General features: G+C 40.8%; 1 protein-coding gene across 5 annotated transcripts in view; it reads right to left on the bottom strand.

Annotated features, from left to right (window-relative positions):
- Kif13b (kinesin family member 13B) overlaps positions 1 to 25,327 on the bottom strand; it is a 159,257-nt gene that overhangs the window by 102,390 nt on the left and 31,540 nt on the right. For 4 of the 5 annotated variants that reach the window (XM_071610614.1, XM_027926852.3, XM_071610617.1 and 1 more), the window contains exons 3-4: positions 6,486 to 6,498; positions 2,186 to 2,246 (exon numbers count right to left, since the gene is read on the bottom strand). In XM_071610614.1, coding sequence (XP_071466715.1) covers positions 2,186 to 2,246; positions 6,486 to 6,498 — 74 coding nt within the window. The remainder of the gene's footprint in view (positions 1 to 2,185; positions 2,247 to 6,485; positions 6,499 to 25,327) is intronic. The other variant, XM_071610615.1, reaches the window with a different exon arrangement.

A 25,327-nucleotide genomic window follows, 5' to 3' on the forward strand; every position in this document is an offset into this window, starting at 1 on the left:
TAAACTTGATAAATGCTTCCAAAGGCTTATGCCTGTCAAGTTATTCGTAGTTAGCACATGAGGGGAAATTAGTATAGCATTTCCTATAATACATACTTGAATTAAAAAGGAAAAAACACCAAGGAGCCCCCTCAGTGCAAAGAGCCAATGAGCCACTTATTTTACAATCAATGATCAGGAATACCTGCAATTTATATCCAGGACCTAGGAATACCTGTATTAACTATGTAGTACTCAGTCAGAGCTTTTATACAATGGGTTAGGGAATTCAGAAAAATTCCATGTGCCGTTCTCCTCTCTTTTTCCTCAATGATAATTTCTAATTATAGGATCTACAGTTCACAACAATTAGAACAAGAAGGAAGACCCTGGAAATTTTCTTCAGCTTTCAATTATAGACTTAAGTAATATATTGAGTCAAGTTCTCTACCACAGGCCAAAAGAGATGTGCCAATAATCAAATATGAACCTTACAAGCCATCCACCTCACTGAGTCTCAAATATAAGAGGGAGAACTGGATGCTGCTGTTGGGCAAAGGCATTCCATGATTCCATTACGCCCACTTCCTAGTTCATCTGCCAGTTAATTATCCTAGCTTGAATTTGAGGTGATCCTAAAGTTGTCATTGGGCCGGAAGACCAAACATACTTCAACTTTTAAAACGTCCATAGTAGAAACCAATAAAATGTGATGTTCAACATTTAAAAGGGAAACGAAGTATGGCAGTGCATGCTGTGGCCCCAGTTACCCAGGAGACTGAGACTGGAGGATCACTTGAACCCAGGAGTTCAAAGCCAATTTATAAAACAAAAAAGACTGTCCCAAAAAAGTAAAATATAAATTAAAAGATACTGCTTGGAAACAGGGGACAGAGCAGTTAGGAATACATGGAATTTTTTTTTAATTTTATTGATTTTATTTTTTTAAATACACGACAGCGGAATGCGTTACAATTCTTATTACACATAGAGTACAATTTTTCATATCTTTGTGTATAGAGTATGTTCACACCAGTTCATGCCTTTATACATGTACTTTGTTTTTTTTGCATTTGCATTATAATTCTTATTACACATATATACCAAAATTTTTCATATCTGTTTATATATAAAGTATGTTGACACCAAATGCAAGTCTTCATACATGTACTTTGGATAATGATGTCCATCACATTCCCCTGCCCTTGCTAATCCCCTGCCTCCTCCCTTTGCTTCCCACCCCTCAGCCCTATCTAGAATTCATCTATTCCTCCCTACCCGACTATGAGTCAGTCTCATTATATCAGAGAAAACATTTGGCATTGTTTTTTTTGGGATTGGCTAACTTCACTTAGCATTATCTTCTCCAATGCCATCCATTTACCTGCAAATGCCATGATTTTATTCTCTTTTAATGCTGAATAAAATTCCATTGTGTATATATGCCACATTTTTTTTTATCCATTCATCCCTGAAGGGCATCTAGGATGGCTCCACAGTTTAGCTATTGTGAATTGTACTGCTATAAACATTGATGTGACTGAAGAATACAAGGAATTTTTAAAAGGCTATCACTGTAGCCTTCATCTTGTGGCAAATGATGAGATAGTAATTTAGGAGAGTGATAAAATAGACTTTCAGGTCAAAAATAAAATGTGGAGGAATGTGGCACATTCCTCTCCACTACAGAGAGAAAACAGGCTCCAAAGGTGCCGTGATTTACTGAACGTCACAGGGGTGCAGAGGAGCAGACCCTGGATGCTGGTCACCAGCGTGCTTCTTTCCTCCCACCAGCAGCCTCTCTAGACAACATCACTGACATCTCAGGGATACATATACTGTGTGTTCCTGGTCCCACATGAGACCTGGGGACATATGTGAGTCAACCTCCACTGGATACCATCATCTCAAACCAAGGACAGCAGACGGTAAATCTCTCAATTTTCCAATAAACATACAACCTCTCATAGCAAATATTGGAAGAAGCTGTCTGTTTACTTCTTCATAATGAGATTAGAGATTTTTGTTTTCTTCTTATGCTTTTATAAGTTTTCCTTATTTGTACTTTTATAATGAGAGAAAATGAATATTTTTTAAGATAACAGTTTTAAAGTCACACACAATTACACTACAATAGTATCTGGAGAATGTACTGAAACCCCTTTTCTGCACCAGCAGTAGTGGACACGATGCTGTATTCTGTTACCTGCATACTTTTCTCGGACAGATTCATCCATGGACCAGAAACAATGATCATAAGCAAACACCTGTTGAAAAGTGAACATAATGTGTATATTAAGACCAAAACTTTGACACTATGATGTTACAATAATGTCCTAATTTCAATGGAATTGCTCACAGTTTTTATACAACAAAAACAACTTACTATTACACAACAGGATTAGTTATTTATATACAGTCTTACAATGACAACTACACACCCACGGGTCATCTAGCTCCATATTTCACATGGAAAACAATTCACAATGTTAAATGAAAAAAACAAGTTTACAGAACAATATGCATAACATGATGGCTATCATACAAATATGTATGGTTACAAATATAAAGTTTACTTCTTCATAATGAGATTAGTGATTTTTGTTTTCTTCTTATGCTTTTATAAGTTTTCCTGATTTGTATTTTTATAATGAGAGAAAATAAAGATTTTTTTAAGATAATAAAATTTAAAGATGCTCACATAGCAAGTACAAAATAGTTATACAATAGAAGATTGTTTAAATAAATTATAATGCACCCATGTTCAATATTACATAGATTTAAAGGTACAGAAGGGTTATTTACAAGAAAGTGATCATATTACTGAAAAAGTTATGGACATCTGGAATATTATTTCATATTTGTATAATAACCTTTATGCATAAAGAGTAGGAATAATACATATTAAAATGCTATTTGGTTTGATAAAATAATTTCCATTTTGATATTTTGCCTTATCATTGCTTTCTAAAACATACACATAGTTCTTTTACAAGTTTTGTTTCACTAATTTTGTCTTTCATTTTTTGGATTTCTAATGGTTTTATGTCCATTCATTTGTGTTTCATAACCTAGCCTGTTTAAGGATTTTAAGATTCGCCTTGGTTCACCTCTCAAACTCCTCCGTTTGGAGTGCTGCTGTGAGTCCCCGGAGTGGCCTTTCTCCTGTGCCTCTACCTATAGTTTCAGGTGTGCCCTCACTGGGAGTGTCTGTTACAGTTTACATGCTGCTGTCTTTTTCCTCTACTAAAGGTCCCTTCCCGTGGCCAGTTCATGTCACCATTTCTGCTATGGAAGCTCAGACTTCGGTCCTCCCAAGACCAGATGTCTCCACTCCCTCCTATCAATATGGGCATTGGCTCAATGTTGATGGCCGGCACTTTCTCAGCTTTTTTAAGCCTTCAATCACAGAGGAGCCTCTCCCAAATCAGTATTTGCACAGTGAACTTGACTCCGTCCTCCACCACACGTCAGTGCCCCACTGATTGGCAAGCACTGACTTCAGTCAGGTGAGGGCCTGTGTGATTCCAAAGCCCAGAACACTGCCTTGGCTCCAGCTTACTGCTAGTTCTTGAAGTTACATGTGCTGTTTGTGAGTCTGATGACACAATTCTAATATTTTTAAATATTTTATCTGTTCCTGCTACACATTTTAGAGTTGGCAGGAACAGACTTTCTGTGTAACCTCACAAGGCTATGTGGACCAGATACCTAAAAGTCAAATTTTTTAAGAAAAGAAGTTAGATTAATACTAAAAATTGAGTATGCCTGCCAATATCCTGCCCCACTACAACCTAAAATCAACTCAAAATAAACAGGGAGGGAATGGGGGAAAGGGCCCAAAGGGAGAAAAATGAGAAAAGGAGTCCAAGGTTTGGAAAGCCAGACCGATGCTTGTGCCTGGATCAGAAATGGGGAGCGGGGAAAATGCCATGAGACTGTCAGGGTGAGGGTGGGGATGAGGCCACCAGGAAACCAGGTTCAAAAAGAAAATGCAACAGAGGGAGATGCCACCAAAGACATGGACAGTTCTGCGAAGACCCAGGGGTCCAAACAAAATGGTAGGAGAGATAGTAGCATCACTCAAGAGAGTGACAGATTAAACACCACTGAACAAGCAGGGATCAGAACACCCAGGTCTTTGCGCGATAGCAGGCAGGTGAGGCGTGTGCCTGCTAGGTGGGCAGAGGTGGCTGGGGATGCCAGAGAGGCACAGCGAAGAAACATGGCTGACAAACCCCAAGAAGAAGCAGGAAAGTTGGTGCCTGGAAGATCCCCACCTGGCCTCAGTGTCACGGCACCTGTTGCCAACTCTGCCCTTTTCCTAAGGCTAAGCAGATGTCCTTCTCGTGGTTGTATCTATGTTAGCTATCCTGAAACAGAAGAGGAGCAAGAGGAAGACAGTCCCAAGGGACTGTGCATCAAAAGGTCCAGTGGGGGCTGCCTGTCAAACTCCATTTGTCATCCACAATGAGAATCATCACAGAGGTACGATTAAATACAGTGTGATGCTCAAATTAACTTTCTTCTGTTCTTGCTTTCAACTCTCATCCCTTGCAATTTTAATTCTGTTATTGCAAGCTTAGCTCTCTCTTCAGAAGTCCCATGTACATTTACCAGGGCTCAGATCCTCCAGGGCACTCCCCTCTGAACCCATCATTATTGGGTGTCTCCCTTACTTTTTGATTACAGATTTCTTGTTTTATTTTTATTTTTATTTTTTTTCTCTTTTTAGTTATACATGACAGTTGAATGTACTTTGACATATTATACATACATGGAGTATAACTTCTCATTCTTGTGGTTAGAGATTTCTTTAACCACTTCATTTCTTACTCCCAATTCCAATAGAGAAGCCACCACTAAGGTCCCCACAGCAATACCTGAGACCGTGTGCAGGCCCTGTTCAAAGCAAACAAGGACAAAGGAGGCAAGCTGTAGCTGCCAGTAGACTGGCTCAAAAGTCCCTACCTCGCACCACCAGGCTAGCCTAGGGTCGCCCCTGACCTGCCAGGGACAGGCTCCACACCACCCAGGTAGGCCTGAGCTTCAGGAAGTATCCAACTCTAGACACACTATGCTTTTCATGAACAGACAGACCTAAATAAAGTTTAACTTATAAAGTAGACACAGAAGAGATGAACAGTGATTAATAATAAAATAAAACTACTATGACAATATATTGCAATCAAAGTTATATGAATGGGGTGTCCCTGTTTCTCTTCTCTCTAAATATCTACTTCAATCTGCCAGAGTTTGCCTGGGGTAACTGAAATCACAGAAAGAAAAACTGCATACCAGTGGGGACTACTGTTATGGAAGGGCCACAGCTCGCACAAAGTTGGGGACCAATAAGCACTAAGTTCTTATTTATTAACAACACTAAACAATCCTTTTAAATTTTAGTAATTTTGTAATTATGGCTATCTTCCATAAAACAGACAAGTCCTTCTCTTTCTAAACAAACATTATTCTTTAAAATTAAAAATTTTTTTTTCAATTAATAGAGAAGAAATAAACATTCTCAGTAATAAGTTCAAATAACACTGAAACATAAAGTAAAAAATAAAGGTCTCCCCATTTGCCAAGTATACCTCCTCTAGAAATAAATGCTGTGTTGACAATGTGGGTTTTTTTAGCCCACACATTTTCATAAACACTGAGACACAGATGAATTAAATAAAATATGGACAGTTTTTAAATAGTCATGAAACGTATTCCTCACATTTACTACAATCTCCAGTCTCTGCTCCAACAAAAAATAAAACAAAAATAACTCAGCACCCTCTACATAGGAAAGATGAGTAGGGCTTTACAAGCATACAACCAGGGCCAGGTTCAACTATTTATTTAAGTCATCTGGAGTTTCAAACAACATGTCTATACATATTTTAGCAACCATAACAGAATGGAATTAGAGTTCAACCACAGGCTCTAAAACAACAACAAATCCCAAGAATGTAGATCAGACTGAATTTCCTGGAAGTTTCAAGTAACTTCAGAGGATGGTCAACTTAAAAACATAGTACTTGTGCCACCTCAGCACATCTCTAAGTCCCCTGGATGACATGAAACACACATACACACACTGCAAGAGTGCCTTAGAATCCAAGCTAAGATCCAGGATCCTAGCCGTGCCCTTGAGGAAGCTGGGGACCCGGGGGTTTCTGCTGGCCTGGCAATGCCTTCCCAGCTGGCTTAGATGCCAGGGGGATGAGTTGGCTCAGCACTGCATGACCAAGGTTTGGAACTGTCCATTCTCGCCAATCTGTGACACACAAGGAACCTGTGTGGCAGCTATGAGGAGACTGGGTGGCTGTCAGGGTTCAAACACCTTTCACAACCCCCACCACCGCCACACACCAATAAGGCTTCAGGCTGTGAGAGGCCCGTGGCCTGTACTGCTTCTATAAACCGAAAAGGCCCATGTTTTCAGTTTGAGAAGAAAACCTGCAGTATTTCAAGACTATCCCCATAAGCATCACACAATGAGCCAAATGTCTTACCTTTGGCTGGCTCCTAGTTCCCCAAAGAAACACCACCGTTGACATGGAAAAAAAAAAAGGGAGAAGTGTTTAAAAAAAAATTAGCTTACAAAACTTTTTTTGGAAGGTAAAATAATAACAAACATGATATAAATTTGCAATAAGAAAACAAAATATTACCTTTGAAACCAAACAATAATGTGAAGGTAAATGAGTGTCAATTAGCTATTTAGGAGGGATGCTAATTCAGAAGATTAGCTTGGGGAAGAAAGACTATCTCAACACCGGATAATTCAAAAGCACTCATCTTTTGCATTTCTGCTTATCCTGTTGTGTATTTCTTTTTAAAACTTCATTATTTTCTCTACTTTGGCAAAGCACAAGTTTACTCTCTCAACTTTCAGGTCCTTCTACAAAAAATGAGTTCTGTTCTGGCTAAGGAAAGAAGGTTAAAGGTTACTCATTTCTTGCCTGTGAGTTACTTTTGCGGAATTCCACACTACTTACTCCTTTTTAGTCCTAGACAGTTCTACTCTCCCTTCTCTCCCTCCCTCTGAAACTGCCCCTGGCTTACATCTCCCCAAGGTACAGTGTGTAAATCCAATAAATTAGGAGACAGTTTCAAACTGAGAAAACTTGTGAGAAAGCAGAGAGAACTTCCATGGACTCCTCACCCAAATTTGCCTCCTGCTGAGGCTGCGAGGACACCACTCATCCTTCCCCTCCCTCCAAAGAGATAAAAACACACATGCACACGTTTTATTTCTGAACCACTTGACAGGAAGTTGCAGACATGACCTTCAGCCCTAAACACTTCAGTGTGCGATTCCTAAAAGCAATGGCCACTTACTTAATCCTAGCCCAATACTCAAATCTTTAGACAATTTAGGAATAAAGCAAAGTATTTTTGATACTAGAGTATGATAGGAATAGTAATAATTTGTCCTATGCAGAGGATCAAAACTTTGAAACCTGAAAGCAAACTGCACATGCTTAAATGTCTCCTTCCAACAGTCTGCACACCTCCTTGTCCCTCTGTCTCATAAGATTTCCTTCCAAAATTATTTGTACCCATGATTCCGGTAAGAACACTAAAACATCACAGCAAGACTAGCAAACAAAAGTGACATGCGTTTGACAGATCTGGGAGTGATATCCAATGTGGCTGACATATAAAAGAAAATAATTTCTCTGGAAAGAGATACAGAGAAGCTTCCTGACAAAAAGAGTTATGAAATATGAGTAGAGGTTACTGACACGTTCTATCATCTCTGTACACATCTTATAAGCAAAGCAGTTCCTCTTCCACTGTAGACAGCCTAAAACCCAGCCGCAGGTAAGAAGAGAGCCCCAGATCTGGAACACCAGGGTGGGCCTGCGCGTGCTGACTCACAGATTCATTCAGTCCTCAGGATTGGGCAAGGTGTCACTGTGAGTCCAGTGTTACAGTTGACAAACTTTAGGCCCAGCACACTAATGAGCAGCCATGGATCTGGTGCAAAACAAGGTCTCTGACGCCCAAGTCCATGGTCTTACCCTGCCCACACTGGTCAACACAACCTGGACTTGAGAACCTGAGTCACACATTAACAACTGCTCCTGCTATCAGAAACATTTCTCAGCATATTAATTTCCTTCATTTTAATTATTACCCAATACAAGGCTGTCACTTGGTACTGGTGCCAGTGTGCATTTGCTACTCACTATAGTGTATGAAAACGCCACACTGACTTTTCTGAGAACTAAAGAAGATATTTAGTATATTTCAAGCTTAAATCAAACATTTTAATATTTTAAAAAATAGCTCTCCCTAAAATACAAGAGACAACTACGGAATTCAACAATATATGACACACTGCAGAAAAATCAATGGGACTAACCTGAATTCAGGACAGCATAACACGTAAATTAATTACAGAGCTAAGTTTCCAAGTAGGATTCTGGTAGCTACAACAGTAAAGCTCAAATAACCCAGAAAGCCATGGGACACCCAAAGATGTAATTACAGCTCTGTGTACAAATAAATAAGTAAATTAATCAATTAAACAAAACCTTTCAAAGTGTAGTTGCAATTCGATACTGCCATGCCTCACTGATCCCAGGATCCCATATTTAGAAACCTCAGCTATCCTGATCACTGTGGAGATTCAGGAAGCAAAGAAAACCAGCTCCTGACCAAATAAAAGAGATGTCACAAACTGTGAGCGCCCCAGCCTTCATCGCTCAGCTGAGCCCAATTACTTTTGTTATTGCTTAACTTCATTTTGAAATATTTCAGATTAAAAGTTCCAAAAATAGTGCAAAGAATTCCTGCACACCCTTTACCAAGGCACCCCAAATGTCATGTCTTCTATCATCAGTTACAATGACTGAAATGTGGAAGATAACCATTAACACCCCGTTTATCCAAGCCTTGCCAACTGCCTGCATTAATATCCTTTTTTCTTTTTATATATAAATTTTAATGAGTTTTTTTTTCCTGGTCCAAGATTACCCACTGCATGCAGTTGCCATTCTCCTCCAGTCAGGGTTATGGACACTTGAAGGTACCAGACACTTGTTTTATAGATTATTCACTCAGTGTCATAGACTGGGTTTGTCTAGTGCTTCCTTGGGACTAAATTCAGGCTGTGCACCTTGGCAAGCACAATACAAGTAACTGTACGGCCAGCACAGTGCTCCCTATGAAGCAGCAAATGACACCCATGTCTCATTACTGACCAGGTTAATTCCCCTCACTTAGTCAGGGCTGTGACTATCAGGTCTCCCCCTGGTAACACAACCATTTTCTCCCTTTGTAATTTATACACATCTTGTAGGAAAAGACTTTAAGACTGTGTAACTAAACACCAGTATCTCACCAGATTTTCACCTGTAACTTTTAACATCCACTTAGGATTTGTACCTGCAACGGCAACTATCCCTGATGATACCTGCCTATCAGAGTGATGAACATGTTAACAGCACAGGAGGACTGACCTGGAGGATGTGCTTTGATGGAAGAGGACACAGCAGATGACCTGGCTGCATATTCTGGACAGGAGCTGTTACCTGGGAATAAGCTACTCTCTCATTGCTTTTTCCTAACCTGGAGCTTACTTCTCATTCAAATAATAACCCACATCATAAAAATAAGTCAAATTACGTTCCTAATTTCTAGAATGCCAAACTATGAAGAAGAAATTTAGTGATGACTTTATACAAGTTGATGATCTTTAGAAACATGTTATTCATGTTTCTGACCATGGAAAAAATAAAACTGTCTAAAAATAAAACACAGGGCCACGTATGAATAAAACAAAATAATGTCAGTAGAATGATGCAATGTAAATCAACAATTGCTGTCAACTATTGAAATCAAACATCGAATCTAAATACTACCATCATTTCATTTAATTCTAAAGATTTAAGTTGCTGAAATTTTCACAATTAGAAATATTTGGAATGCTGTTTTAACAACATTCCATCTAACCAGCTCTTTTTAAAAAAGGATGTGCATTACAAAGAGCTCATTCTAACACAGTCATACTATGTAATGACATTGTTCTTTTTCAGACTTAGCTGGCAGTACCAGCAACCAAACAACAATCTGTGTGATCATTATTCTTCCTGTCACCCCCTCCCCATGTGCCTTCCACATAAGGAATAAAGCTGACCTGACTTAAAACTTTAGGCAGACTAGACTCATCATGGAAGCCTCTCAACCTCTGCTTCTTGAGACAACTCTCAGTCAGAAGTCACTATACAACCATCACTGAAAGACTATCCACTCTTTCCTCAACATCTAAAACATGCCATTCAGTTTTGAAGAATAAATGGTAGCAGCATTCTATTAGAATTCAGTAGAACCCACTGGGGAAAACAGTTTCAAGAATCAGGTCCTCAATAGTAGAATTATTTTAGGAGAGCAGAAAAACAGCATGAGGATGATCAGGAACGATAAACAGTACTGGATTACTGTGACTCTTCCTATTTACAATGAAATGAAGAGTGACCACTTAACAAGTTTTACTGTGACCTCAGGAGGACCAGAGGTACCCGGGACACAGCTGCAGCATCATTTCCCCAACATACACACAGAAGATTCCCGGGCTCCAGGCACCTTATCACATCCTGTATTCCACACATCTACACTCAGATGAGGCCATGCTCCCAACAGCTCTGCCCACTCACATCATCATGCAGAAGAAAAGCTCCTATCAAAATCTCCCTGAAGAACCTTTCCAGAGGAACCCTCCCTGATTCCTACAGCAAGCCAAAGCTCCCTCCACAGCATGCCCCATGACACAGACTCTTCCTACGGGACATCTAAACTAGACTGCGAACCCTGCAGGGCAGTGCTTTTCACTTATCAGAGTCCAACAAAGGTTTCTGGCTGCTCAGCAGACAGTCCTTGACTCTTTAGGGGACCTGGTCTGGGCCCATGTCTCCAACCAAGCCTCGCATCAGTTTTCCCCCCCACAGGCCTTCTTCCTGGCAGAATGTACCTGTTTCCCAGCTTCCATGCAGGACTTTCCTTCTACCTTGAACTCCTGAGGCCAACTCCTATTCATTTTCACTCCTCAACTTTCTTATTATTTCCAAACCTCTCTTATGTTACTCTCACAGTATTATGTGCAGAATAAAACCATTTTACCACCACCCATCCTTTCCCAAACACCCCAAAACCATAAGGAAATAAGAAACAAATACAAACTCTATATTCAATGAAACAGAAATATTTATAACTAAAGAACATGAAAAAGACAGAAAATGCATCTATAAAACACAAATTAAAAGTTTAAAAATCAGAAATGAAGGATGAAGAAAAAGGGAACTAAAATATGGGATGCTGCTTTAAATCAGTAAGTTAAATCCCGCCTACCTCCAAGCCCCCTCAAAACACTCAGGCCACTATCTCTGACAGACAATCCTTGGAGAGACTTTTTAAAAACAAGATAGTTTGAAAACCCTCTTCTTCTGGAACCTTCCACCCACACAAACCACAAGTGTTTCAGAACAGAAGAACATGACTACTGAACCACAACTAGTATGTTTCACAATCATAGACTAGAAATATGAAAACCCCAACCTATAAATTCTGTAATTTAAAACTGTCATATAATGGGAGAACTAAATTCAAAATATACACTCACCACTAACTCATCACTCACAAATCACCTGTCTCTTCTCATCTGTCAAACACCATCAGATAGAGTTTTAATTCATCATCCACTTTCATTATAAGAAAGTTTAAACCTGCCAGAGAATACTGATTTCAATTGTAGAACTTCTTATGAAATACAATGCATAGAGTGCCATAGTATATAATACTATAGTACTATAGTAACAGAGTAATACACATTCATTTAAATAACTGTGCATTCAAATAACTGCAAGGGTATATGCACTCACTAGGATAGATTACTGAAACATTCTTAGACTCCAAGCAGAGAAAGTCTGTAATTTTTGCTTCTTTCAGTATTTGTGGTTTCTAACTGTAGGAGTCTATATTTTCCTGTGTGTGTGTGGGGGGGTCCTCTTTCTAGATTGGATTTCTTCTTGAATGGATTGCATTTATTTGAAAGAAATTTTCACCCTTGACATTATCTAACATTCCCTCAGTCCCCAACCCTGTCTACACTTCATCTCCAACCCAGAAGCCACACACCTAAGGCCCACATGCCAAAATAGCCACAGATGCACTGTGCTCAGTCCTCACAGTATTGGCCAAAAGTGAAATCAGAAGGCTTCCCTCTAGGAAATCTGGATTTCCAAATTCTCTTGCAAGTTGAGAGATCTGGTCCCAGTTTCATGCAGCAACCACAGCTCATCATTCATTCAACAAATACGCACTAGGTGCTTTGAACCATCAGACAAATCTTGACCCCATAAAAGCTTAAAATGTTCCAACAGAAAGAATGAATGGATTTATAACACAATAGGAGCTACGGAGGGTGTGCATGGAGGTGGAATTGATGGTGGGACCGACTTAGGGAGCAGGGCAGGCGCCATGAGGCTGCTGTGGCACAAGCTGCCCTGTGTCTTCGCCTCCCCTGAGGTCTACCACACGGCTTCCCAACTAAGAACCGTGAGTCTCACATCCTAGGCCAGTCTCTTGCTGGACAGACTGAATCCACACAAAGACAGTGACCAGACCTGACAACTGAACTCTGACCACAACACCTGCAGCCGTCAGCCTAGATTGGTCAGCCTTGGTCAGTAACACGCAGCGTCTCTGTTTTGCCCTTAGTTACTACTCAGCATCAACCAAGAAGACAAATGTGCTCCTCACGCCAAGCACCTGAGACACCCCACTTCTAGCGAGCCTGCTTCCAGCTTCTGCATGACAACAGCCTGCACTCAGCACCCTTGAAGCCACTCTCCGCTCCACCCTACAGCCTCCGCCTGCCTCCCTCAGTGTCTGCCCCCACAGAGATGACACCCGGGTCCTTGCTGCAGCGCAGTATGGCAAACGGCCGCTGTGTGTGTTTCTTTGGGTAGCCTTCATTTATTTCCACAGGCTGATCAGCTAACATTTTATATAAGAAATAAAACCACTGAGGACAACTATAAATAAAAGATGTCACCTTCAGTCTGTGAATTTATGTTCCTATAAGTAGGTGCCTATAAAACAGACCCCTGAGCTAGAAAACCAGGGGGAGAGGGTGAGGGCAGGCGTCAAGCGCCTCAGGAAGGAGGTGGGAGGTCCCATTCTGAGCCCTCCCAGGGATTTTGGTTTCTTTGTCTGATTATTTGAGATAGAGTCGCATATGTGGCCCAGGCTGGCCTCAAATTCCTGGACTCAGAGTGATCCTCCTGTCTCAGCCTCCCAAGAAGCTGAGAACTCAGATGCGCACATGTATGTTTCGTAGATTATTCTGTCTTTATTTTATGTTCTTCGGTTATAAATATTTCTGTTTCATTGAATACAGAATCTGGTTCAAACTTAGCAGCACCTCAGTTCACACAGTCTCCCACTTGCCCAACCATGGAAATTCAAGAAATAAGCTCCTGCTGCCTTATGGTACATCCCAGACGAGCATGAGTCTAATGCCAGAATGGTCAATGAAATGGAAGTTTTATTGAGGTGCTAATTTATATACCACAAATTTCATCTATCCTGAGTGTACAAGCCAATGGCTTTTAGCAAATGTAGACTTGTGCAACCACCACCACAATCTAGGTCTAGCACATTTCCATCACCCGCTAAGACTGGCTTGCACCTAACTGCAGCTAGGTCATGCACCAGCCCATGTCACTACACACCTGCTTTTTTGTTGCTGTTCTTTTTAGATATACATGACAGAAGAGTGTATTTTGACATATTATACATACATGGAGTGTAACTCCCCGTTCTTGTGGTCATACGTGATGTGGAGTTACACTGGTCATGTATTCATATATAAACACAGGAAAATGATGTCCAAGTCATTCTACTGTCTTTCCTATTCCCATCTCCCCTCCCTTCCCCTTTGTCTAATCCAATAAACTTCTAATCTTCCCTCCTCCTCCCATTGTGTATTAACATCCACATATCAGAGAGAACATTTGGCCTTCGGTTTTTTTGTATTGGCTTATTTCACCTTAACATGATAGTCTCCAGTTTCATCCATTTACCAGCAAATGCCATGTTTTCATTCTTCTTTCAGACTGAGGAATATTCCATATGTACCAGATTTTCTTTATCCATTCTTCTGTTGAAGGGCACTTAGGTTGGTTCCATAGTTTAGCTATTGTGAATTGAGCCGCTATGAACATTGACGTGGCTACATCACTGCAATATGCTGATTTTAAGTCCTTTGGGTATAGACCAAGGAGTGGGATAACTGAGTCCAATGGTGGTTCCATTCCAAGTTTTCTGAGAAATCTCCATACTGCTTTCCAGAGTAGTTACACCAATTTGCAGTCCCACTATCAATGTGTGAGTGTGCCTTTTCCCCCACATCCTCATCAACATTTATTGTTACTTGTATTCTTGACAACTGCCATCTGACTGGAGTGAGACAGAATCTCAGTATAGTCTTAATTTGCATTTCTCTAATGACTAGAGATGTTGAACATTTTTTCATATATTTGTTGACATCTGCTTTTTTTCTGGACATTTTATATAAATAAAATCATATAAATTCATAACACAATAGGGGCTACACTATGTAGTCTTTTGTACCAGATATCTTGCGCTCAGTGTGTTTTTGAGGTTCATTCATGCAGAGTATGTTATTATCAGTCCCTCGCTCCTTTTTATTGCCATGTCTTTTGTTTACCCATTGACCAGATAGACATTTAACAGTTTCCAGTTTGGGACTATTATGAATAGCACTGTTATGAATGTTCAATAAGAAGTTCTTTTGTACACATTTCTTTTATTTCTCTTGAATAGATACTCAAGAGTAGAACTGCTGGGTCGACTGGTAAATACTTTTATACCCAGAAATACAGACAAATTTTTAGGAAATAGGCAAACTGTTTCCCAAAGTATGTGTACCATGGTACATTCCATCAGCAACACAAGAGTTACAATTGCTACACATCATCACCAACGCCTAGTACCATATTTCTGGTCACGGGCATACAAGTAGATGTGTAGAAACAGCTCAGTACAGTTCTAGGCTGCATTTCTCCAATGACCAATGCTAAGGGTATTCTCAAAATGTGTTATATTTCATTTGAGAGAACAGAAAACTTCACAATTAAGTTTCTATGCATTATTAGACTATTATAAAAGATTAATCAACTCCTACCCGGATCCTGACTACTTCCTTATCCTCATTCATACTGATTTGGTTGCTCTATATCCATTTCTTCCTTTTGTCTCTCTAACCACTTTCAAAATCTTTGTGCAGACATTCATTTTTACTTCCCTGCAGCATTTAAAAGTAGAACTACTGCCTGTAATCCCAGCAGCTCAGGAGACTGAGGCTGGAGGATGGCAAGTTCAAAGCCAATGTCAGCAACTTAGCGAGGTCCTAGGCAACTTAACAAGGTCCTAAGCAACGTCTGAAAATAAAAAATAAACACGGCTAGGTGCATGGCTCAGTGCTTAACTCCCCTGGGTTTAATCCCTGATACCAAAAAAAGAAAAATAAAAAGTAGAACTGATAAGTCGTAAGGCAAATACATATTTGTAAACTTCCCGTTTAAAACTTGTTTTATGTTCAGAGATATAGAACTGGCCACCTAAGGTTCAGGCCAAACTTTTCTGGACCAGGCTCACTGTGTGTTATATTTAATTACTAATGTTCACACCGGATGACTCGACGCATGCACTTGAAGCATTATGCTAAGAAATATTTAATCCATCAAGTCTCAAGTTTCTAACTACAGAAGCATCTCTGATTAGAAGTCTGCATGAACATGCCAGCTGGAGTTCTGGGATGCTCACCATATAGTGATGAGACAAGAAGTCATTAGATAACTGAAGACACTAAACTGTCTTCACAGTCTGCTGCTGCAAGGAAAAGCTCTCTGCACTTGCAGGAAGCCCCACTCATTTCTGCCCGGCCTGGCCTAGGTTTTAGGCCAACCTGAGCCTCAGGTTGGCCTGAATCCCAAGTCATCACTGAGCCTCATTAACTCTTTCTGCTACTTTAGTCCTGAATGAAACCAGATCCTGCCTGCACCATCCACCTCACTCTGCTCTGCAATGCCATGTGGTGATAAAGAGAGCATGGCCTGGAACACCAGCAGACTTGAGTCTAAAGCTGCATTCACTAAATGCTGTGCTCTTCCCAGACCCAAGCACTGTTCTAAATGGATCCCATGTATTATTTTCTTTAATCCTCACAACACTTTAAATCATAGATCCTAGTATCATCCTCATTTTAGAAATGAGGGAATGGAGGCTTGGAGGAGTAACTAATCTCCTCAAAGTCAACAATTAAATAGTAGATTGGGGATCCAAACCAAGGCAGAAGGAACCTTGACCTTTAACAATAGTCTGCTGAAGGGGCAAAATCTAAACTATGTAGGCCTTGAGTACCATTTGTATTTTCTCTTTGGGACATGTTGCCATGGTAAACTTTGTGCAGTAGCTCTGTGCTTCCTACATGAATTCTGTGTGTGTTTCAGTCCTCCTTCCTGTCCTCCTCAAGTCCCATCTCCCGGAGTAAATGTATCCCAGCCTCCATTATTTCCTGTTCCAAGATCTAACCAACTCTTTAACGACCCACCTTTAGAGTGTATGAATTCTTCAACTAAGTAAAAAATGTTTGGAAGAAAGCAGCAGCAATGGGGCATTAGCTTAACAAACAATAAACAACGCACTGAACACTTTCAAAAGCAACCAGACTGGGGAACAAAATTCTAATTTTAAGCAAACAGCACACAGGTAACTGGTTGTGCATCAGGATGCATACCTGCAAATGACCTGCCCTCATGCATGGGTGTGTATGCAGATAAATGGACAAAATACCTCAATCAATATTCATGTTTCAGAAAAAGCCACAAGAACTGGCTTCCAAAGGCAGAATGCCAAGAAACCAAAGAAGGAGGTAGACAAATCCAGAACTGCACAGACTGCAATTTCTCAGGGACTTACAGACAGCAGCATATCTTGGGTGGCAGCAAGACAGAAAGATCCCAGCACCCCAAAGCAGGAGGAAAGGTTTATATGATAAGCTACACAAAGGTGTGCCACAGACAACCAGATACACCTGAGCATTTTTAAAAAATTTTTATTTTATGTATATATACACTGATACGTCAGATGTCAATCAAGAAACAGACTGTGCTTTTAATACCCAGCACAAAATGCTCTGCTATCTTTACCCAATGGGTTTAGCATGTGTTCCAGGGTCATCTAGCAGGCAAGCTGGCTGTGGTCATATCAAGCTGGAGCCCTGCAATTCTCCCTTTCCCAGCAGTGAAAAGGGGAGACTTGCCTAAGAAACTATTTAGCTTTATGTAGAGCTGCTGTTTTTTAAGTTTAGGTTTCTGTTTTTTGATTTCTGCAGTAATAATGGAGGCACTTTTTGTTACTGCTATGTGTCCAATATTTAGTACACTTCAGCTCTAATACACCAACCTGTAAGCAGACCTAGCCCTCTCCATTTTACAGAATAAGAAAAGAATACCACAGAGAAGTTAAAACACTTGCTCAACAACAGTGCTGGATTCAAACCTAGGTTTCTCATCCTAAAACGACACTCATTCCATTTTAACATTTACTGATGTCCCTCCTCCCCAGCCCACCCCCACCAGACGATGTGGGAAGACAAATTTGTTTCAGAAAACAGGAAAAGATGATGTTTGTCTAAAACAATGATCTGCTTTGGTTGGTTGGTTAGTTTCCTTGACTTCAAATGAAATAGGCAGCAAAAGATAGCAGGCTCCAGAGAAATCCCTGTGATCAAGGATGAGCCCTGGCACAGAGCTACAGCCTCACAAGCTTCAGATTCTCGGTTTAAATCTTGTCAGGAGAGGTCAACCCTTTTTTCTTTTCCTGCCATTTCTACCAACCTAGGCTCACTCCAAAAAATTCTCTGCCTTAAATAACCAAAAATATTAAGGAGAGGGGCTGGGGTTGTGGCTCAGTGGTAGAGTGCTCGCCTACCATGCACGAGGCACCACATAAAAATAAAATAAATATGTGTGTCCACCTAAAACTAAAATATAAATAAAAAATTATGGAGAGAATATTAGGTTAACATTGATAAGTATAATATTAATGACTATCCCTAACAAGAATTTCTGCCCATGTTTCCAAGTAGAAGATCTCAAAGCAGACCTCCTGAAGTCCCTAAGCTACCTCACTGTCCTCCCAGGACAGGAAAAGAGTGAATTACCAAAACAGCGGAGCTCAGGAGAGGACACCAGGTGCCTGGGCTCCACGCCCCTCCCACAGGAGGCCTGCAGTTGCCAGCCTGCCGTGCCTGCTAAGTCTCATTCAAGGGAGGTTCAGCCAGGCCAGCTGGCGCACACATGCAAAGCCATTTTCTCTCCGGGCTTTATCAGTAATCCAGACGAAATGAGGCACAAGAAAACACACGGGTCAAGGCTGGGCTCTGGAGTCTGCCTGCTGGGAATCCTGCCCCACCACTTACTGTGTGACCCTGACCAACTAATAGGACCTCTCCAGGCTGCAGTTTCCTTCTCTGTAAGATAAAGGCAATGAGAGAGCCTACTCCATAGCACTGCTCTGATGGTTACACAGCACCTGGCACAGAAGCACATCAGTGTTAGTGGCTTTAGTTTTTATTTCCCCCCACCCCCCTCTCTCTCTCTCTCTCTCTCTCTCTCTCACTGGTCCCCATGATCATCTGTTAGAAACTGAGGGAGTGGGACACACCTGTAATCCAGCAACTCAGGAGGCTGAGGCAGGAGGATAGCAAGTTCAAGACCAGCCTTGGCCACTCAGCATGACCCTGTCTCAAATAAAAAGGGCTGGAGATGTAACTGAGTGGTAGAGCATCCCTGGGTTCCAGCCAAAAAAGAATTGGGTGGAGAGGAAAGGGGTGTTGTACGTGGGCATCCTAAAATCCCCACAGAAAGAGCAATGTCTTCCCAAGATAAGAAGGTGGGAATCCCTTTCAGCTCTGGTGACCAGATGATGCAGTGTCTCAGTCTGCTCTTGGTAAACTAGTCTGAAGAAAATTCTTTGGTCCAGAAAACAAAGTACTAAGGTACTAAATGTAAAATCTCCCACTTGTGTTCCACCAATTGGAAAGCCATTGGCGATGGCATGATTGTTCTTAGGGGGAAGGCTATACCCAAACACTCACCAAGGTGGTTCACTGAAATGTCACTCACCAACATTCAACATTAAGAGCTTGCCAGCCTTTCCTAAAACCACCTCTCCCCCTCCCTATTGACTGTAAGGATCAACTGATCATTCCCTGAATTTCTTAAAATCATTTCCCACTTGTCTTAGGACACTACAGCAGAGCTACACTGAGCTTTGCAGACTGGAAAAAAGAATTGAAGAATTTAAGGATGAAAATATAAGATTTCTGGAACTCCTTGAACTCATTTCCTTACAACACAAATTATACCATACCAACTACTCACGGGTGAACCTATCTCTGCCACCATTCCAGCTCCTTCCTTTGATATTCTCAGCACCTAAATTCAGTCTAGTACCTGCCAAACTATAGGCATTACATGAGTGTTTACTGAAGTTCAATCCTAGGAATCAGGTTAACCATGACTACATCCTGTTCAAAAACAAAACAAAAAACCTCTCCAAAGCCTTTCCTCAAATTTCCAGATGCTACTGTTCCTAAGTATACTCTCTGTCCACATTTTGTCCTTGCTGTACTGCTGTTACACATTCAACCTTGAACTACAAGTTTCCTGAACAAACTGGTATCTATGCCAGGCACAGTGGCGCATGCCTGAGAGGCTAAGGCAGGAGGATGGCAAGTTTGAGGTCTGCCTGAGCAACAGAGAAAGAGCCCATCATTTTTATAAAAAATGAATGAATGAATGAATTTGAGAGGAAAAATTAAGACTATGCTAGAGAACAAATAATATACATAAATCCACAAGAAAAACAGCTGTTCTAGAGAGTCATGGTCCAAATAGTAAGTAAACAAAAATGTGCTATGATCTGATGCAAATGACATTCAGAAAGGAGGATTCAGCCAAACCTCATGCTACCAGCCAGTGCAGGGCACTGAACTTGACAGAGCACTGGGCAAGAGAAGGCCAGCAGCCCTGGAAGACTCCATGCTTGGTGGGGGGGGAATAACCAGGCCTGGGCAGAGGAGGGAAGAATGTGGTATGTTCAATCTGGATGCAAACTTGCGTGGGGAGCATAAGAAGAACCCAGAAGCTTCAGTCAACTCCTTCAAGTTGCCAAGGGCGTGCTTCAGAGGTGGAAGACCATGTGTGTTATGGACAAAGGAAAACTACAAGACATGGCAAAGGTGAACAAGGTTCATTATGAAAGAAATGGAAACCTAGATCCCTCCGAAAGGGCACACAAAAACAAACTCAAGGATCCCACTGTTCTGTTAATCATCCCAAAATCAAAGGAGACATACCAGCCTGCCCAAGGAAGCTGGGAGAGCTGTGGTAGAGCGCTTGCCTAGTATGTGTGAGGCACTGGGTGCTGAGGATCAAACCATAATAAAGGTCTTGAAAAATACATTAATATTATTAAAAAATAGCAGAAAATATTAAATATTTTACAGGTTGAGATGAAATGAGATTTGCTGTAATTGCAATAAATATTTTATTATGTGATGTAATCAAAATAGGTTTTAACTACTTTATTGGATACTTATAGTGTAAAGCACAATAAAAACTTGGAAGAAACAGTATGAAAGTTTTATCCAGGTATTGAAGAATAATTCCAGTTTTCCTGCTTTGGCTGTTTGAAAGTGCTTTGCCTTTCAACTAACTAACAGCCCGTCCTAGGGATAAGCATTAGGAACAGGTGAACTGCTTCCATTTTTCAGCCTGGAAATCTACAATGTGATAGCTACAATTACAACTAAACTTATGCACAAGCCATTTATTAAGAAACCACAGTTTAAATCAGGCCATCAGTCTGTAAATATAAAAGTGAAAATTTTAAATATGGAAGTGAAACATGGAAATGCAGAGAACATCTTCAAGAGACATGAGGGTAGAAATTATAGCATTTGATCTTGGCCAACCTAAAAATCCTCACTGTTTTACTTTAGATTGAAAAAAAAAAATTCCAACCATAAATCTTATAAAGTCTGAAATAAAGAAGAATCTCTCCTTGCCTGGGAAAGCAAGGGAAGAGCCGCATGGGCTGTGTGAGTGTATGCAGGGAGAGGACATGATGGGCTCCTAAGAAATGCCCATGAAATTAATAAGCTCCCGTGACATCACTGTAAGGCCAGCAGCTGAATCTGAGCTCTACTAATAAAATAATTGGGACCAGAATCCAGCCAACCGAGCCTGTCAACACAGAGGGTGGATTAGGAATGCTTTTACAGAAATTTCACTTAGCTCCAATCATCTAACGTTCCATCTATGATGCGAAGAGCTGTAGACCCTGGTTACTTAACCCACCAGGGAGTTCAAATAAGTTCGAATAACTTTTATTCCCTCTCCAATCTGATTATTAGGAGCTCTCTATGCTGCCAGAAGCCTTTCCCTGGACTTGGCAAGTCAGGACTTGTTGGGGTGTTGCTGCATTTTACATCAAAGATAGATTGATTCAAAACCTCTGGAATCAATGGAATGCAGCTCTAGATGCTGCCTGCACTGCTAGTCTGTCCTTGACCTAAAACTATGCTTCCCATTTCACCCTTGAATTCTTACAAACTGACTGTAACAAATGAGTCGATTCTGAAGGACTCCTTTGCAATGGCGAAAGCAAGCATCTCACTACTGTAATCTGAGTCACCAGATGATGCATGTTTACAAACTGTGCCACTGGTGTCCTTCTCCAGGCAAGTGACCACAGTGGTGTTAGCGTAAACACCAGGGAGGGCAATAGTATCCTGTCCCAAATGAACATTCTTCAGTTGGGGAAGGACATTATAAAGAACAGATTCAGCCAGGTGCAGAGAGGTTTAAAACTGCTGGTAAAAATCTCTACTCAGAAACACTGAACTTTACTTCCCACCATGTAGATGCTGCCTGGCTTGAAAACACGGACGTGCAGACTCCCAGGCTGGAAAACTCTTCACCTTTCCTTAACACTCGGTGTCTGGGTACCTTTGACCTCTCCAGCCAGCACTGTGCTGGCAGCCTCGCCTGAAGTCCTATCTGCAATGGCACTCCTCCTAGCCTCCCTCCCACACTATCATCAGTGTCAAATTGAATTGCAGGAGTGGTTTTGAGTCCTGTGGAGCCAGAGGCCTAGTCTTGACTCTGGGCAAGTTACTTAATCTATTTATGCCTGTTTCTCCATCTGTAAAAGGCAAATAATAGGGCTGTCATGAGGATGACACAAAATAATTCATGTCAAGCACTCATAAGCACAGCTGGTCTCACCTGTCCCCCACAGGTGGGAACGGCCCTGTTGATGTGTGGCTCACTGTGCCTTTTTACCTCCCACCCCCACCATCGGGCTATTCTCTATATCCTAAACAGCTTGATCTCTGAACCCCAGAGAACAACATTCTCCTCTTACATTTTCCGTGATGTCTGTTTCAACCTTAAAGAAAGAATAACATTTTTTCCAGCGGCCATAGCGTATGCCACTGTACTCGTGTTGGTGTGGATCCTCCTGTCATAGTGCTTTATTTTAAAATACTTCCACACAATCCCATAGCACTTCATAAGTGCTCACAAGGCCTCACTGTTGTTTTTAAACAGAAGTCTCATCATCCCTACTAAATTACACTCCAAGTAGTATAAAAGAACATATCAGTTTTAATCCATACATAGGGAAACTTAGTTAACACCTGAAACCCTAATCACAAATACACATGCCAGGGCTGATTAGGTAGCAGGTGAGAAATAGATACACACTCTAGAGCAGGGATTCTTAACCTGCACAGGATGATCGAGAGGGTCTGCAAACATGGATGGGGAATGTCACACTTTCATTTCTTCGCAATGTTTAAATTCAGCAGTTCCTTCCACTATTGATGAAGACAATGAATCACAGAATGGGTGAACCTATGTCTCTGTTACCAACAAAATCATATTACATTCTCTTCGCTGCAAATACCTTGGAGTATCGTTTACATTCAACCCAACTTTGACATTAAAGCAACTGTTCCCACATTAGATCTTGTCAATACAATATGCAAGCACATACTACTGCATTACACACCTCCAAAAATGGTTCTGATAATCATCAGAATCAATATATTTCAATATATATTTGGTCTTTCAAAAATTTAAAACGCACTTTAAGTTTTTAAACAATAATTCTAGGAAGTGGTCCAGAGGCTTCATCAGACTACCAAAAGGAGTCATATGATTTAAAAAAAAAAAAAAAATGGTTAACAGCTTCTAACCTGGAAGCAGTTCTTATATGCCTTCAGCTATCTTTTCTTCTAATCAACAGTAGAGAGTTTGTTAATCAGCAAAATAAACGTTAAAATGTATACATTAAAACAAGACTGACTGGAAATGCAATACAGGCACCACCTCCATCCATGGAAAGCAACATGTAAGACTCTAGCAAGCCTGGGCCCACCCCCTGGGAGCCGCATTCTTAGCCGGGGCTCTATCTAGACCCACACTCAGATTTGGTTACATGACTTTGACCAGAAGTGTCCCTGAATCCTGCTCCATTTGTCTTAAGGTGCTTGTCCGAGCTGTGGCTTCACCGGACGTACAGGAACAGGCTGTATGACTCATGTCGTGACTGCCTGCTAATGAGTATGTGGCAGGAATCTGTCTGGATCTTACTGTAACGTGCCTCCTGTTGTGTGGTGCTTGAGGGATAAGGTCATGATCTCTCACCCAGCTCTAGTCCAGGGCATTCCTGTCACCTCCTTAGAAAGGACCAAGATGGTTCAGATCCCTTCACAACACCCAGCTCAGCTAACAAGTTTCATGGAGCCTGGATGCATTTCTTGTTCACCCTTGTTTTCTTAGAGTCCTCACTGTCCTGGTACATACAGAAGGCACTCCATAAATTGCTGCTGGATGAACTTTCTTAGCTGTATCTGGGCTTTCCTAACTCCAGAATATGAATTCCTTTAAAAAAAAAAAAAAAAGCGGGTCATATTATCTTTCCTTTATTAGATACCTTGCCAGGGTTGTGTGAATTAGATATCAATAACTGTTGAATGCTTAGAGTTTTGCTGTAATGCGAATTAACAAATTGAACTTTTCCAAATATGTAAAATGAATATGAAGCACTTCTGTCAAATCTTTGAGGGCAGTGAGAAATAGCAAGCTCATGTGGCTTTGGAGAAATGTGCTCTGGCAGACCTGAGTTCAAATCCCAGGTCTGCCACCTACAGATCATGAGATCCGGGGATCCCATAATGCCTTCACGCCTCTTTCCTCTTCTGGAATTTTTGAGATAATAATAGTACCTATATCTTTTGTTATAAGGATTTCGTGAGAACATGAACACTTGCAAAGACTCTAATACAATATAGATGATAACAGTACCGATAGATGCTTTTTGACATCAATGGGAAGATTAAAAAAAAAAATAGGTCTCTATTCATGTCTTGTACTTCCAGAACTCTTTACTAGCTGTCTCTGCACTGACACCTTTTAAGTGTTCCAAGACCTGACCACTGAGTTTCTTTTTACCATAATAATAGTTCTTCTCTCAGAACATGGATACCAACTCTGGCAATATCATGCAAATTGATGCTCTTTAGAGGAAACCCACAGTCCCTGAAATAAACATGTTGTGGTTGCTATCTGGAGGGTTAAGAAACCATACTTAGCTCTACAGCTTAAGTATCCATAATTATTGTCAATTAAGAGCAGGGCATATTTGTTATGAGAAATCTGATATAGTTTATTACATGTCTAAACCAGTCAATAAATATTTATTGAGTACATATCATGTGCCAGTGTTTGAAAAGAATATTATGTAGACCATGACACATTTTGAGAAATAAAATTTCTACAGTTGATTAGAAAAATAAATGAAAGCATAACAGCAACTGCCATCTACCAAGTACCTACCACGTGTCTACCAGTTTATACCAATAATTCGTTCATGCCCACAGCAATCTTGCAGGATCCACACCATAGCGTCATCACCCACCCTTCACAGAAAGTAAACTGAAGCTCGGAGAGGTGACATGAGCATCCGGATTAACAATGTTGGCAAATGGTAGTTCGGAACCCATGCCCACCTGTGCCCTACTTCACCTCAATCAACTCCTGCCAATTCCTATCCCCACCAACCATGATAATGGTGGAACTCCATTGGCAGCACCCCAATACCAGAGCCTTTCTAAATGCTTCTGGGGCGGATAATTTTTAAAAAACCAACTCACTCTAATAAAAGCAGGTCTATCCTCTTCCTGGTC

The sequence above is a fragment of the Marmota flaviventris genome, chromosome 3 (assembly GCF_047511675.1).
Source record: "Marmota flaviventris isolate mMarFla1 chromosome 3, mMarFla1.hap1, whole genome shotgun sequence".
Lineage (NCBI taxonomy): Eukaryota > Metazoa > Chordata > Mammalia > Rodentia > Sciuridae > Marmota > Marmota flaviventris.